Source organism: Miscanthus floridulus, chromosome 11 (assembly GCF_019320115.1).
Source record: "Miscanthus floridulus cultivar M001 chromosome 11, ASM1932011v1, whole genome shotgun sequence".
Classification (NCBI taxonomy): domain Eukaryota; kingdom Viridiplantae; phylum Streptophyta; class Magnoliopsida; order Poales; family Poaceae; genus Miscanthus; species Miscanthus floridulus.
This window is the reverse complement of record NC_089590.1, coordinates 73012918-73028089: the sequence shown is the minus strand read 5'-3', so window position 1 is coordinate 73028089 and position 15172 is coordinate 73012918. Positions and strand designations below refer to the sequence as shown.

General features: G+C 47.3%; 3 protein-coding genes across 4 annotated transcripts; 2 read left to right on the top strand and 1 right to left on the bottom strand.

Annotated features, from left to right (window-relative positions):
• Positions 1-1732: 1732 nt before the first annotated feature.
• LOC136493398 (uncharacterized) lies at positions 1733-6398 on the top strand. Of its 2 annotated transcripts, none has more exons than XM_066489479.1 (2): positions 1733-2824; positions 5897-6398. In XM_066489479.1, the coding sequence occupies exon 1, from the start codon at positions 1768-1770 to the stop codon at positions 2803-2805; it is 1038 nt and encodes a 345-aa protein (XP_066345576.1). In that variant the 5' UTR covers positions 1733-1767; the 3' UTR covers positions 2806-2824; positions 5897-6398. The 2 variants fall into 2 exon arrangements, with proteins under 2 accessions (XP_066345576.1, XP_066345577.1); XM_066489480.1 differs by lacking the exon at positions 5897-6398 and adding an exon at positions 3896-3997.
• A 3066-nt stretch (positions 6399-9464) lies between these two features.
• Positions 9465-12399, top strand: LOC136494337 (carotenoid cleavage dioxygenase 7, chloroplastic-like). The gene is made up of 7 exons (XM_066490501.1): positions 9465-10301; positions 10425-10553; positions 10672-10803; positions 10907-11185; positions 11283-11365; positions 11520-11837; positions 11917-12399. The coding sequence occupies exons 1-7, from the start codon at positions 9476-9478 to the stop codon at positions 12058-12060; spliced, it is 1911 nt and encodes a 636-aa protein (XP_066346598.1). The 5' UTR covers positions 9465-9475; the 3' UTR covers positions 12061-12399.
• A 125-nt stretch (positions 12400-12524) lies between these two features.
• LOC136494466 (uncharacterized) lies at positions 12525-14722 on the bottom strand. The gene is made up of 4 exons (XM_066490624.1): positions 14215-14722; positions 13468-13720; positions 13213-13306; positions 12525-13001 (listed from the first exon to the last, which is right to left on the bottom strand). Exons 1-4 carry the CDS (start codon positions 14622-14624, stop codon positions 12769-12771), a joined length of 990 nt encoding a protein of 329 aa, XP_066346721.1. The 5' UTR covers positions 14625-14722; the 3' UTR covers positions 12525-12768.
• Positions 14723-15172: the final 450 nt, after the last annotated feature.

The window sequence follows — 15172 nt, the reverse complement described above, 5'->3', positions numbered from 1 at the left end:
GGCCGCGCAGCTGCAGGCTCCGGCGCCCAGCCAGCTCGCCGCCCAGCTCCGGAGAGGCCGTGCCCGCCCAGCTCCGGCGAGGCAGCAGGGCCGCCCGCGCCCGCTGTGCCTGTCCTCCGGCCCTGGCCTCGCGCAGGAGTCCAGCCGATGCCACGCGGGAGGAGCCAGCTCCGCCGCCGTTCTCGCCACTGCCGCCAGCTCTGGCGATCGCGAGGTCCCGGCCATGGCCGAGCCAAGCGCGAGCGCTCGTGCGCCCTCCCCGAGCACAAACGGGCAAGCACGCTGCCGTGCTGTGCCGAATCGAGCTGCGCGAGGTCCGCCTCGGACTACGCTGCTAGGGCGGCGAAGGCACGCACAGCCGTCAGATGCAGCGTCGGTGATCGAAGGACATGGACGGACCTCTCATCGGGTGGAGTCTGGAGGAGGAAGATGACCACGGGGCAATATGGTCTTTTCACTGCCCTTTCTCACTCCCAAACTGTGAAAATTAATATTTTAATTGCTGCGGTGTTTGGTGGCAAAGAAACGCGATTTTATAATGGTACTGAGCATATTTCTGAGTTGGCGGTGTCTACCAGCAAATACCACGTTTGTCTGATGTCCCACGACAAAATTCCCCTTAATTTTATTATGCAGGTGACAGCCTTGTAATTAAATAATATTTTTTCCTAATTATGAGCGGCATTATGTTAGATTGATATCTATAGGATGCTGCGGTCAGTATGTGTACTGGGAGAGTGGGAGCTTCTCTGGATTTATATGAATTGTTGTAATAGAGTTTTGCAACCGAGCAATGTTCACTTCTCCAATGACAAACAATGATTAAGGATGACGTCTTGAATTTCTCGGCACAACCTATCTATAAGGTTACAGGCTTACAGCTAATGATTTGTATAGATGCTCTCAAAAATTAAACCAACACACTCCTAAAAAGTTGAGAAATTACTTCATCCGTTCAAATCATAGTCCAATTTTGTTGTCTTTAAGTCAAAATCTCTCTAACTCCGACCAAGTTCATGGAAAAACACACCAATATTTATACAACTTTAAATTAGGTTCATTAAGTTCTTCATGATGTATGTCCCTGTGTATTTATTTGAACACATATATATTAATATATTTTTTATAAATTTAATCAATGTTTAACTTAGGATAAGCCAAAGTTGATCTGAGGGACAACTCATTCCTTCCTATCTTCGCTAGTTGGTATCCCCAAACCACAATACTTATATCGGAGTTGTTTTCTTTGAGATAATCTTTTAGAAAAAGCTAATCTCCTTTAAGGAAAAACACTCAATAGTTTTCGTCTCAAGTATTCTTTTTATTGTGACTCGACTAAAGGCATGTTTGATACACATGGCTAGTTAATAGATGGCTAAAAATTAGTCCAAATTAGCTATGGTTAGATAGTTACTAGATGAGCTAAAATTAGTTGAAGACCTGTATGAAAACTTAACTCACATGTTAGCTCTTCCATTTAGAGTTCATGTGGACTAGTAATTTTTAGCTAGGTAGCAATTAACGCTTGAATTCAAACAGACTCTGGTCCTAGGAAAGTAAGATTAAAGTGACACGTTTTGGTTCAATAGAAAACTAAAATAAAAGAAAACTTTTCTACAAATTATTATGTATAAAGTTTTAAAACCAAACTGTCCGCAGATACTCCCTCACGACTAGAGAAATGTAAAATGAACGAGTAGGAAAAGCCTTTCGGCCTAGACATTTCGTCGAACGCCAACGCCGAGTCCAGCCCCAGCCAACGCAGCCATGCTCACGAAACCCCACCTCTCCAACTCGCTCCTCCCAGTCCCATCCCCGCCGCCCTCGAGCTCCACTCTCAGCTCCAACCATGCCAGGCCCCTTGCGGCCCCTACTTGCCGTCGCAGGCGGCTCCGCATTTCTGCCACATCCACGGCTGCGCCAGCTCCTTCGGCGGCGGCGGCCGCTGCCACCGCGGCGCTGAGCCGAGTGGACGTGCTCTCGGAGGCGCTCCCTTTCATCCAGCGATTCAAGGGCAAGACGGTGGTGGTCAAGTACGGCGGTGCGGCGATGAAGTCCCCGGAGCTGCAGGCCTCCGTGATCCGCGACCTCGTGCTCCTCTCCTGCGTCGGCCTCCGCCCTGTGCTCGTCCATGGCGGGGGTCCGGAGATTAACTCCTGGCTGCTGCGCGTCGGCGTCGAGCCGCAGTTCCGCGACGGCCTCCGCGTCACGGACGCGCTCACCATGGAGGTCGTCGAGATGGTGCTCGTCGGGAAGGTCAACAAGAACCTCGTCTCCCTCATCAACATCGCGGGAGGAACCGCCGTTGGCCTCTGCGGCAAGGACGCGCGCCTCATCACCGCGCGCCCGTCCCCAAACGCAGCGGCGCTGGGATTCGTCGGCGAGGTCTCGCGCGTGGACGCCACCGTCCTCCATCCCATCATCGCCGCGGGCCATATCCCGGTTATCGCCACCGTGGCCGCCGACGAGACTGGGCAGGCCTACAACATCAATGCCGATACAGCGGCTGGCGAGATTGCCGCTGCCGTGGGCGCCGAGAAGCTGCTGCTGCTCACGGATGTGTCTGGGATTCTGGCGGACCGTAATGACCCTGGGAGCCTGGTGAAGGAGATTGACATTGCTGGGGTGCGGCAGATGGTGGCCGACGGGAAGGTAGCTGGTGGAATGATACCCAAGGTTGAGTGCTGTGTTCGCGCCCTTGCACAAGGTGTACATACCGCAAGTATCATTGATGGGCGTGTCCCACACTCCCTTCTGCTTGAGATTCTTACAGACGAGGGCACGGGCACCATGATCACTGGCTGAGCTGCTTCGTGCCTTCATGGTATTTTCCTGTGCCTCTTTTCTCATATTGTCATGTATTTTATGGCTATGTAGGCTTGACTCAAGATTGCAATAAGATTACCTAAGTTTGGTTGAGATGTTTCATGTTTGTGCGCCCATTTATTATATGTAACTTTGTTGGCAACTTGTTGAGGAAGATGTTGAAATTCTGTAGTTTGTTTGGTAAATTTGATCAATTTGTATGCAGTTCAGAATCATTTGTTTTTAAAAAAGAATAACTTCACATGAGATTGGCCTGCAAAATTTGTAAACCTGTAAACTACATATTTTGCTATTTTCATCCTGTGCATAGATGTGATGCTTGTACTGTTTAGTGTTTCTCTTCAATGAGTAGAGAAGACGCATCTATACCAGAAAGAGGGAGATATCAGTAAGTTTAGTTAACTAATTAATTTTGTAAAATAAGGCTTTCGCTTTGAGTCCTCTGAATATCTTTGTAGTATAAAAGACTAAAAGTTGTGTTTGAAGCAATAATGTTGGATTGGGCTATATTTCATAATAAATGCTTGATCATAAACATCAGTTCTCCTTCAGGCAAGGTTTTCCACGTTATTGAGAATGTGTCCAAGTTATGTGCCATCCAACTTTGATTACTGTTCATGATTTTTTGCTTGTGACATATGAACTTGAATGACGTTATTTCAGTAGTACCTAACTGCCAAGTGCCACCAACATCAGGGATATTTCATGGAAAATGGTTTATTCACCATCTCAAATATATTGAAAACCAAGTGAGGTCATTTAATTAAGGAGTTAGCAGTAGCATCACTAATATGTTTTCTGCAACTAGTGATTTTGTTAATTGAAGTCAACTTTAGTGAAAATGTATTTGGGGTCAGAGGGAATACTTCATGTTAGCCCACTCAAGTCTGAAAATTTATCTTTCTGGTTGTGAAAAGAACCTCTAATTCTTGATGCTGAATTGCTGATTAAGCATGATGTGGGTCGCTGCCTCCATACTACTTTGCTGGGATCTATCATCATCTAGCTGTTTGGTACTGCTGTATCTTTCTTTTTAAAAGGATAAATTTAAGTTTTTTTTTTTTGCCAGTATGAAAATTTTCTGTTGATGGCCAGAAGCCCCCCTTAATTTGATGAAACTACTCCAACTTTTGCACGATGACTCTAGGTGTTGATGTTGTGTATATTGCTGTGCCTCTCTTCTCGTACTGTCATGTACTTTATTGCGATGTGGGCTTGACTCACGATTGCAACAAGAATACCTAAGTTTGGTTGGGGTGTTTGTGTGCCAACGTATTATTATTTGTAACTTTGTTGGCGACTTGTTGGGGAAAATGTTGACATTGTGTAGTTTGCTTGGTAAATTTTATAAATTCAGGTCACAATCTGTTTAAGCTAAGCAGTATTTATTGGCTGCAGTTCAGAATCATCTGTTTTAAAACTTCACATGAGATTGGCCTGCCAGGCTAAAAAACTGCAGACTACATATGCAGCTGTATCTATTCATCCTGTGAATAGATGTGATGCTTGTACTACTTAGCGTTTCTCTTGAATGAGAGAAAATGCATCTAAACCAGAAAGAGAGTGATGCCAGTAGGTTTAGTTAACTGATTAGTTTTGCAAAATATGACCTTTTCTTGAAGCTCTGAATTTCTTTGTAGTATAATGCTGTGTTTGAAGCAATAATGTTCTATAGCATTTTATAAATGCTTGATCATGAACCTGTTATGTATGTAATGCTAGATGTTTAATAAAACTGTTCTATATGCATAAACAGAACTGGACTGAAGTTGCTAAATGAAATGTTTCACTGTTGCCTTTTCTGCTCACTACATTAGTTGTCCTTGAGGCAGGGTCTTGCAACGTTATTTGTCATGGGGCTGAGTTATGTGCCATACTACTTTGATTACTGTCCATGATTTGTGGGATAAAAAGTTTCATGCATGCAAAAGTATGCTCTCACTCACAGCACAAGAATTCTTCTAGCAAACCTGCAGGTTGTCCCTTTTTTTGTAGAGAAGAGATCTTATCCAAAAGGTCTCCTAATGATTAAATAAACTAATCACTAGCATTTCAATATTCTATTTTTTTTCATTGTTACAAACTGCATACATTATCAAATTAGTTTCATTAACTTATCCATGAAATATCTTGATAGTGCATTTATTTTAATTTGTAGATGTTAATGCATTTTTTTCTCAAAATATGGTTAAAGTTAGAAAATTTTGACTTAGGACAAAGCTAAAACAAACTATATTAATTTGGAACGGAGGGAGTCTTTAAGTAGAAGAACAAAATTTGTTTTAAAAGAGTAGGACTGAAGAGAGAAAAAAAATCCTGCGTACCATCTTAATATGGAGCTCATTAAAAAAATTCATATATTATACACCATGAAATCTAGATGTAAAATCTACCTGACCGGCATTTTTGCTTGTATATCTAACTGTATAGCATGGCACTGCAAGCACTGTAGGCTTGTCCGCCTGCGGCTGATAATTCTTTAGCATATCTTTGTTAAACCCAATTCTGCCTCAGCTTTTGCTGTTCCATCATACATATTTTACTAAAACCTAATTTTCCTGTTCTGTAATATTACTCCATGATCCTTTTGGTTTGACTTGAATATAGATTTTTTTTCTTAACTTTCAAATGGTCTTGAAATGTTCAGCATCCGTTAAAAAATGTTAAGCATTAAATTTGTCAGCTTTTGTTGATGTTAAGCATTGGATTCTTCCACTTCTTGTACCAATTGAATCGGTAACCGGGACTTCAAATGTGAAAGTAGCTCTAGTGTGCAAAGCCTGCTTAACTTAGGTCATGGAGAGTGACAGTTCAGAAAAGTGTTCTTGCTGATGAGCAAAATGGCACATTGGCTATCGTATTCATTGCATAATGCTTGATATTTCACGAGGTCTTGGTTCATTGTTCAGCTGCTGTGTTCAGTGGCGCACTTGCTACTTGCCTTTTTTATAGACATAAAGCAATGGTTCTAACGACAAATTCATCTCCGAAAACATCAGAAGTTCATTTCTCTACAACACTTGATTCCATCCATATATTTTGTCTTTGAAGACTTGGTTCATCCGTCCAGGTTCAGCAGCAGTAGGTGTGCAGTACTGCAGTGTACTGTAATGGATAGGACAACAGACTTGATATGGCACCACTTCATCGTCAAGTTACTCGCGAGGATTGGAGGCAAAACTTCGATGGTGGAGCCCGACGTCCCGTTGCAGGCAACATTTCTTCCCTTCGCTTTCCACAAGACCACAACCATGCCACAGTGAACTCCACGTCTCCACCTGCATCCAATGGACGGACGAAGTGCCTTCCGTTTGGTTTTTGATTACTGCAACACCTCGTGGAAACTTTCTCCCTGCTCATAGGCTCATAGCACATTCGAGAAAAGCGGGGAACTCCGCCCATTCTCCGGTGCATGCTGAATCTATTCCCAATCATGCTGTCCATTTTACTAACATTTCCGTGTGTGAGGATTGGTATTCCTTGCATATTTTAGTGCTGTTTGTTTGTCTGCTGTGCTTGAGCACTTAGACTCAAACAAAATGCCTGTGGTTACAGTGATATGATAACCTTAAATTTCGTCCTGTGCCGTGTTCATTTATCCGAGCCATTGGCTGAAAAACGAGCTGAGTGAAGCTCGCTTACCAATCCCATGTGGTTGTAATCAGAATGTGTGTGGCGTGTAAACTGCAAATCACGGTTTTCGTTCCGAATCAAACGTGCCTGTTAGAGCCAGCCTCTTGTGCAGGAGTACCTCTAATGTAATGACAAAATTTGGTCTTGAAAATGCGCAACGGCTGTGGACACATCGGTGGGCTCTCGAACACTGACGCGGTCGTTGACACTGAGGGACGGGCGCTTCCTAGGGAGATTTGTTGCGGCCTCATTCGAGATATTTTTAGACACAACTAGCTAATCCAGCGACTAGCCCTTTTTTAATTGAGAAAGGAAGCTACCTCACTTTTGCCCCTTATTTAAAACGCATAGTCGCACAAGCATCACGATTATTATGCCACAACAAACAAACCACCCTGGGATTCCACACCCAAAATGCCACCGATTCCCTGGCCAAAACCCTCCAAAAAGCTTAAAAGCACCCCGGAGATGCCATTCACACCACCACTTCTTCATCTACGCAACTGAAGGTGTACCATTAAATTTGATTAAACACTCCCATCATGGATCGATTCAAATGGAATTATGGGCCTGTTTAGCAGAGATTCACCAGCTCCAGATTCACCATTTTCAGCTCAACTCCACCAAAAATTTCCCAAACACTCTAGATCCACCAAATCTGGATCCACCAAAATGGTGGATCTAGAGGCCAGATTCACCAAATTGGTGGAGCTCCTCAGGGGGTGCTCCACCAACTCAAGTTTGGTGGAGTTGGGAAAAATTACCCACCAATGCCACTGGTTACACAAATAACGCTTTGTTGTGTTTCCTTTCTTTCCTTTCTTCTTCGCGTGGCCGCACCCGGTGCCAGCACCACTGGAGCCGTGCCCCATCCCCATAGGGGCTCACGCCGAACTGGAGCCCCAATCGCGCCCTCACCGACCGGGTGCCCTCGTCGGCTACGCTTGCTGGCACCGCGCGCGCCCTCGCCATTGTCCTCGGCCGACCAGAGAACACCAGAGTCCAAGGGCAATTCTGGTCATTCTAATGAAAATGCCCTTGCGTGGATCTGGAGCTGTTACCTTAGCCAAACAGTTCCCTGGTAGATCTAGGCTGGATCTAAGATCCACGGTGGAGCTGATCCACGTTGAATCCCAGATCCAGATTCACTTTTTTCAGTGGTGAATCCCTGCCAAACAGGCCCTATATGTATGCAGTACAAAAATCATGGTTTTCTTTTTACTTCTTCATCTCATCTTATAAGAAAGCACTCTTAGTTTAGTTCCGTAGAATGGGTGGATCTCCAAAACCCAATGTTGTTGTAGGTTTAAATCCTACAGATCATACTCATTGTCACAGACAAGTGATGCTTTGAACATCAACATGGTCTTCAAATTACAACTTTAACTCATATTTTACATATAATTTTTTTTATAATACATAGAAAAAGTATTTTTGATGTTTCACGGTCTGAGTTCCACTTGCCCCTTGAGGCCTTGACGCAAACAAGACACCTAAAAGTTGATATTGTAAATTTTTTGTTTTAGATATTTGAGCTTATTAGTGGTTCTCACTCCCAGGGACCTTAATCTTGGTTGTAATTGCAATCATCTCAAAATATGAAACACGTTGGTGGGGAAGGAATTTGGTTCTTGATGTGGCGCATGCGGCCGAGGTCGAATCCATCGTCGGAGTCAGTGTCGGCGCCTGGTGGTGGAACGTTGAGCGATCATAGTTGTGCAGTCGCTCCATGTACTCAAAGAAGCGTACCCGGTACCCCGAGCGGGCCCTCCACCTCGCCGACGGGCTGCGGCGGGCGATGCTCCCGCCTAGCAGACCACGCGAGAGGAAGAGGGTGAAGAGGAAGTGGCGGCCAAGCATCCGTCGCGACCATGGCACTCAGATGCGATGAATCAAGTGTGCACCTCTCCACTTGCTACGGGATACAAACGAATGATTGTGCCTAGATCTTCGAGGGGGATTGGTCATATGGTCTGGAAGGCGCGGAGGACGATGGAGTCGGACGGAGGAGTACGGGCGCGAGGAAGAGACGAGGAGGGGGCAGAGGTATCACTGAAGGCTATTAAGTGATTTTTGGTGTTTGAATTATAATATGACAATTTGGACTCACATCTGTTGCTAGTATACAAGGTTAAGTTCAAATGGATGCAAGGTTGGCTTGAACTTAGACAACGTGAAGATTGAAGTGATGAACACCTGCTGTTGAAGACCTTGTTGGCCCCTTCTAGATCTCATTTTAACTCAAATTACGATTCTTACATGCCATGGTGCAAGTTTATACGACTGTTTATGCCACTATAGCAATGTAGAGTGCAATCTACGACTTATTCTTTTTTTTTAATAAAATTTGAAAGGAGAGTTTCGAAACAAATGTGCAATAAGCAAAAGAGCTTTAATTTAACATGAGGATAAAGGGTTTATAACAACTAATATGTTTAAAAATTTCAAATAAAAATTTAGACTCTTAATGCCACGAGGCATAGGCCTAATCTTTCAACGGCTGATTGTTAAATTATCACAGCCGGAGAGGGATTAAAGAGTATTTGTATGCATATTTTGTTAGAAAATAAATAAAGATAGGGCACAAAGATAAATATCTTTAATTAGGTGTAGATAATAGATACGTTACTTATCATGTCTCTCAAGATTTTAGCGCGTCCGGATGTACCTCATCTAGTTGGATTAAATTTGATTAAAAGTCCCCATCACGAAATCCAACCCGTTCTAAATAGAACATGGGATTATTATATTGCAAAAAACTGCATGATGATGGGTCTCGTTGTTTAGCAAGTCCAAGCTCCAAAAACTAACTGAGAAGATAGATGACTTTCCTTAAGATTCGTCACTGTGTGCTGCCAAATTTGGCCAGGCGCCAAACCACCAGCACTGAGCCACGGCCACACCACTGATAGCACCGATGCAGAATGCACAAGGCCGGGCATCTATATTTCCGACTCCTCCACGCCTAGCAACGTGCCCGCGACCGAGACCGGCACAAGCACAACACAAACAAAACATGTCTCAACACACCATTGCCGCCATGCACGCCGTCGTGCACCACCACCCTGGCCACCGCGCACCGCCGCCTCACCGCTGCTCTCGCGGCCACGGGCGCAGCAGCGTCGTCGTCCGCGCGGCGGCCGCCACCACCGTCACCAGCAACCCGGGCGCCGCGGCGACAGCGCCGGACTCGCCGTCCGCGGCGTTCTGGGACTACAACCTCCTGTTCCGGTCGCAGCGCGCCGAGTCCCGCGACCCCGTCGCGCTCCGCGTCACCGAGGGCGCGATCCCGCCGGACTTCCCGGCGGGCACCTACTACCTCGCAGGTCCGGGGATGTTCGCCGACGACCACGGGTCCACCGTGCACCCGCTCGATGGCCACGGCTACCTCCGCTCGTTCCGCTTCAGCGCCGACGGCGGCGGCGCGGCGACGGCGCACTACTCCGCGCGGTACGTGGAGACGGCGGCGAAGCGGGAGGAGCACGACGACGCGGGCGCGTCGTCGTGGCGGTTCACGCACCGGGGCCCCTTCTCGGTGCTGCAGGGCGGGACCCGGGTGGGCAACGTGAAGGTGATGAAGAACGTGGCCAACACCAGCGTGCTGCGCTGGGGCGGCCGCGTGCTCTGCCTCTGGGAAGGCGGCGAGCCGTACGAGCTGGACCCGCGGACGCTGGAGACCATCGGCCCGTTCGACATCCTCGGCCGCATCGGTGGCACCACCACCGACGAAGCGGCACGAGACAACGACAGCAGCGAGGCTGCGCGTCGTCGTCGTCGGCGGCCGTGGCTGCAGGAGGCAGGGATCGACGTGGCCGCGCGCCTGCTGCGACCGGTCCTCAGTGGTCTGTACCGTCACTGCCACCTCTGCATCTGCATGCGGTCGGAGCACGCACCAGAGCCTGCGGTTGTCCACTCCACTCCGACCCGACCGACCTGACGTTTGTGCACTCGTGTGGCTCTCGCAGGTGTCTTCAGCATGCCGGCCAAGCGGCTGCTCGCGCACTACAAGATCGACACCAAGAGGAACCGGCTGCTGATGGTGGCCTGCAACGCCGAGGACATGCTCCTCCCGCGCTCCAACTTCACTTTCTACGGTCCGCCCTGCACTGCACATGCACCCCTTAGCCTGCTCAAATCGAATCGATCACAGATTCAAACAAAGTTCACCCCACCTGCTCGATCACTGACGTTGACGACGGCACTGCACCGCAGAGTTCGACGCCAATTTCGAGCTGGTGCAGACGCAGGAGTTCGTGGTGCCGGACCACCTGATGATCCACGACTGGACCTTCACAGACAGCCACTACGTCCTCCTCGGCAACAGAATCAGGCTGGACATTCCCGGTACGGAAGGGGATTAGAGTACTTCTCTCCTTTTTTCTTTAACTCCTGAGGCCAGAGTCATTTGCAGCGTATCTCACGTGAGTGGCGTGCGGTGTTTGGGCAGGTTCGCTGCTGGCGCTCACGGGCACTCACCCAATGATCGCCGCCCTCGCCGTGGACCCGAGCCGGCAGTCCACACCCGTCTACCTGCTGCCGCGCTCCCCGGAGGCCGAGGCCGACGCCAGCGGCCGCGACTGGAGCGTGCCCATCGAGGCGCCGTCGCAGATGTGGTCGATGCACGTCGGCAACGCCTTCGAGGAGCGGAACGCGCGGGGCGGCATCAACATACAGCTCCACATGTCCGGCTGCTCCTACCAGTGGTTCAACTTCCACAGAATGTTTGGTAAATTCCGGATACATACATCTTCAAAATCCTGTTGATTGAACAATGTTGTTCACCATGTACATCTTCGAAATTCTTTGACCTGCTACCGACGCAGGTTACAATTGGCAGAACAAGAAGCTGGACCCGTCCTTCATGAACATAGCCAGGGGCAGGGAATGGTTACCTCGTCTTGTTCAGGTGAGCAATCGCTTTAATTAACTTGGGGTACTGTACCAGATGTGGAATACTCCTATTTAATAGTGACAGAGTCGTGACCTTTAAAAAAAATTGACCTTTCAAAAATAGTGACAGAGTTGTCGTACGCCACGACCAATCCAAATATCAAATGCAGGTGTCGATCGACCTCGACAAGAGAGGAGCGTGCCGAGGATGCTCCGTCCGGAGATTGTCCGACCAGTGGACCAGGCCGGCGGACTTCCCGGCGATCAACCCAGGCTTCGCCAACCGGAGGAACCGGTTCATCTACGCCGGTGGTGCCTCCGGTTCACGCAGATTCTTGCCGTACTTCCCCTTCGACAGCGTCGTCAAGGTAGACGTCGCTGATGGATCGGCGCGGTCGTGGTCTGCCGCGGGGCGCAAGTTCGTTGGTGAGCCGGTCTTCGTCCCGACCGGCAGTAGCGAGGATGACGGCTATGTTCTGCTTGTCGAGGTAGGAGGCACATCCATTCAAGAACCGACATGGGGAAAGAGAAACATGTCAGCTGACCCTGATGTTGCTTTGTTCGCAGTATGCAGTGTCTGATCACAGGTGCCATCTGGTGGTGCTGGACGCAAGGAAGATCGGGGAAAGGGACGCAGTTGTGGCAAAACTCGAGGTGCCCAAGCACCTCACCTTCCCAATGGGATTCCATGGGTTCTGGGCAGATGAATGACACCACAAACTCCAATCAAACTCACTGAGCCCTGAAGTAGACCCAAGTTGTCTTGATCGCTTGAAACCTCTGAAAATGAAAGGAACGCAACAAACAGGGGCTTTTGTTGTTCCTCGCTCGCTCTTCAGTCGGTTGTCCTCTCACAAGCCATCACGGAGGAGACGTCTACTTTGGCTCGAGCTGCTTTCAAGAACCTCGTACTTGGACTCTTCTGGCATCGACGACTTCTATGATCCCTTGGCTTTCCCACTCTTTTGACATGTTTTGTACCATGATCACCTCAACTTTGTATTGAACTCCTTTTTTCTATTTAGTGAAATATATGCTCCGCACGTTCTCAAAAAAAAAAAAAGGTCGCTCAAACAAACACATGATACCGTGTCAAGTCTGTTCAAATGTACCATGGAACATGGATGGAAAGTGCTCTACATCAAGCACTGATAACATGTAGAATTTTGCCTCGCCAAGCTTTTAGACCATACTAATGTTCATGAAGCACACGGCAGATCATATTATGTAATAACGTTCAAGGCAATCCCACACAGTAAACATATAAAGTTTCCACCAAGAGTACTGATAAGGCAACTTCTGGACCCGAAACCTAAGACATAACATCACAGATAACCATATTGAAAAGGACTAATTCTAGAAGTAATCCTGCACACAACTAAGAAGCCACCAAACTGTGAAGTCGACGAATTGCTGTGCTCAGCGTATACGAGCTATAGTTACCACGATGAAGACGAACACCGAGAGCATGAATGACATCTTCACTATATCATCAGAGAAATCGTAGTTCTTGCCCCCGGCTTGAAAGAGCATATTCACGAGCCCAAGTATTTTCTCAAGGAATTCCCTGATTTTTGCCTGGGTGTTTTCCAGGACCCACATCATAAATCCAGGAGGGGCAGTAGAGCTTCCCTTGAGATCAGTTTCCTTGGCTGAAAGACAGGATAAGTAGCATCAGATGCAGATTCGTCCAACTAATAAAACAAGAGGCCAACAGAACTAAGTGGGTTTTATTGTTTATATGTTTTCACATAACAAAAGGTCAAAAGGATTATTCAAGGGCTGCTGCCTAATAACATAAAAACATTGCTCACCCATGCCATTCCAAAGATGCCAAAAGCAGAATCTAAAAAAGTCACCTACCATCCTGGAAGGATCTCCTGAATTCTTGTACCACATCGTTGTTCATCACAGCATCCCATACAGCCTTGTCAGTTGACAAGGCCATAACCATTTTCTGCATGTAAGCAAAAGGAAGTCATGGTAAAGCAGGAAAACTAGGTTATTTTTGTAGACAATATATATGAACGGACACTGATGGTGTGTCAAGGTTTTATGGCACAAAATTCATATCTCTATGCATATATAAATAGCACCACTCAAGTCAAGCCACATTACCTGAACAGAAGCGTCTTCGTGCAATAGGTGGAATGCATCCAGTACACTTCGATGTTCCTTTGTCAAAAGAGCACTTGAGTTAAGAACGAGCCTAGCAGGTTCAGTCCATTCATCTAGTCCGACCTCAGATGCATCAGAACCCAGAGCAAAATGATTAACGAATATCCCAGACGAAGGGTGCCCTGAGATGGGCAATGCGAGGGCTTGTAGATCAGCCGCTTCAGAGTCCACGGCAGGAGCCTTCTCAAACACCCTGCATGAAAGAGTCAATTTGCTTAGATGGATGGATCAATAACGCCACGCCAGACTGAATCTAAACAATACTGAAGGGTGACAACTTCACTAACAGGATAAGAAGCTCTAACTAGGCATAGGCAATGACGGACCAAGTATCAATCAACATAGTAAAAAAAAGCAAGAAAATTTGCTCACTTAGCAGAAAAAAAAAAATAAATAAATTGGAGATGCAACTGCATCTGATAGCAAGGCGTACACTCTAAGCAATTTGAAGGATACACGAATCAAACATAGAGTGATTTGAGGCACGCTAACTTGCAGATGACAATTCGCAGTAAATAATACCGGATTGCCGGTCCGTGCAAAAACTGCAAATCATGGGAAACTTCACAATCTAATTACAGACACCAGATTTAAGTAAGCAACATGTAATTATACAACCAGATCATCACCAACCTAAGAAATCAACAGCTATAACTTTACTTTTACCAAAAGTAGATAGAATCTTACTGCTTGATGCTGGCGACGGCGGCGCGGACCTCGTCGTCGGTGGGCGCGACCCCGAACACAACACCATGCTCCTCCGTTGCCTCCTGGAGGGCGTCAGGCGCGTCGGCATCCCCCGCGGCGACGACGACCTCCTCCCAGTCCTCGCCGTCGCTGCGCAGCGTGCGGAACTCCCAGACCGCGGCGGAGGAGATGGAAGCCGGAGGAGGCGGCGAGGAGGCGCGCAGCGAGCGGCCTCCGGCGCGCGACAGTGAAAGGGCGCCGCCGGAGGAGGAAGAAGATGGGATGGCTGGGGCGGTGGCCGCGGCGGAGCAGCTGGCGAGGCGCACGAGATTCCTGCTCGTCATGGCTGATGCGTCGCCGCCTCTCCAACCTCGCCGCTCCCTTCTCGTATGAACCACGTAAACCACCATGGAGTGCGCCGCAGCCGCCGCTCTGAGCTTGGAAGTTCTTTTCTGAGCGCGCCGCAGAGCCTGCTTGGAAGTTCTTTTCTTGGGTATGGCTTCCTCGTTGGTCGGTTAAACTACCCAATCCACTTTCGGAGATAATAACCCTAGTGGAGCTATTGAAATAGCCCGTTCGGCTTAGTTTCACCTTGATCACCTTATTCTTCCTCACAGAATACTATTGAATCATTTAAAATCAATCTAAACCTGACCAACCAAACAAGATTGCACGATACATTAAATAACACCAGGATTTACAGTTTACATAATATAAGTGGACAGAATTTTTTCTTTTACTTCCCACAATATTCGTATGTGACTTAAACATCATCTATATTATTATGTGAGTTAGAACAAAACCCGTTCTGTATGAAGTCTAATTTGAATACGTATTAAAATTGATACAATTCGTTGAAAAAAATTCTAAGCCAATAAGCTACTCTCTACGTCCCGAAATAATTATACTTTTTGGATTCAAAATTTGTCCCAGATAAGAATATTTTAGCTTGTGGACC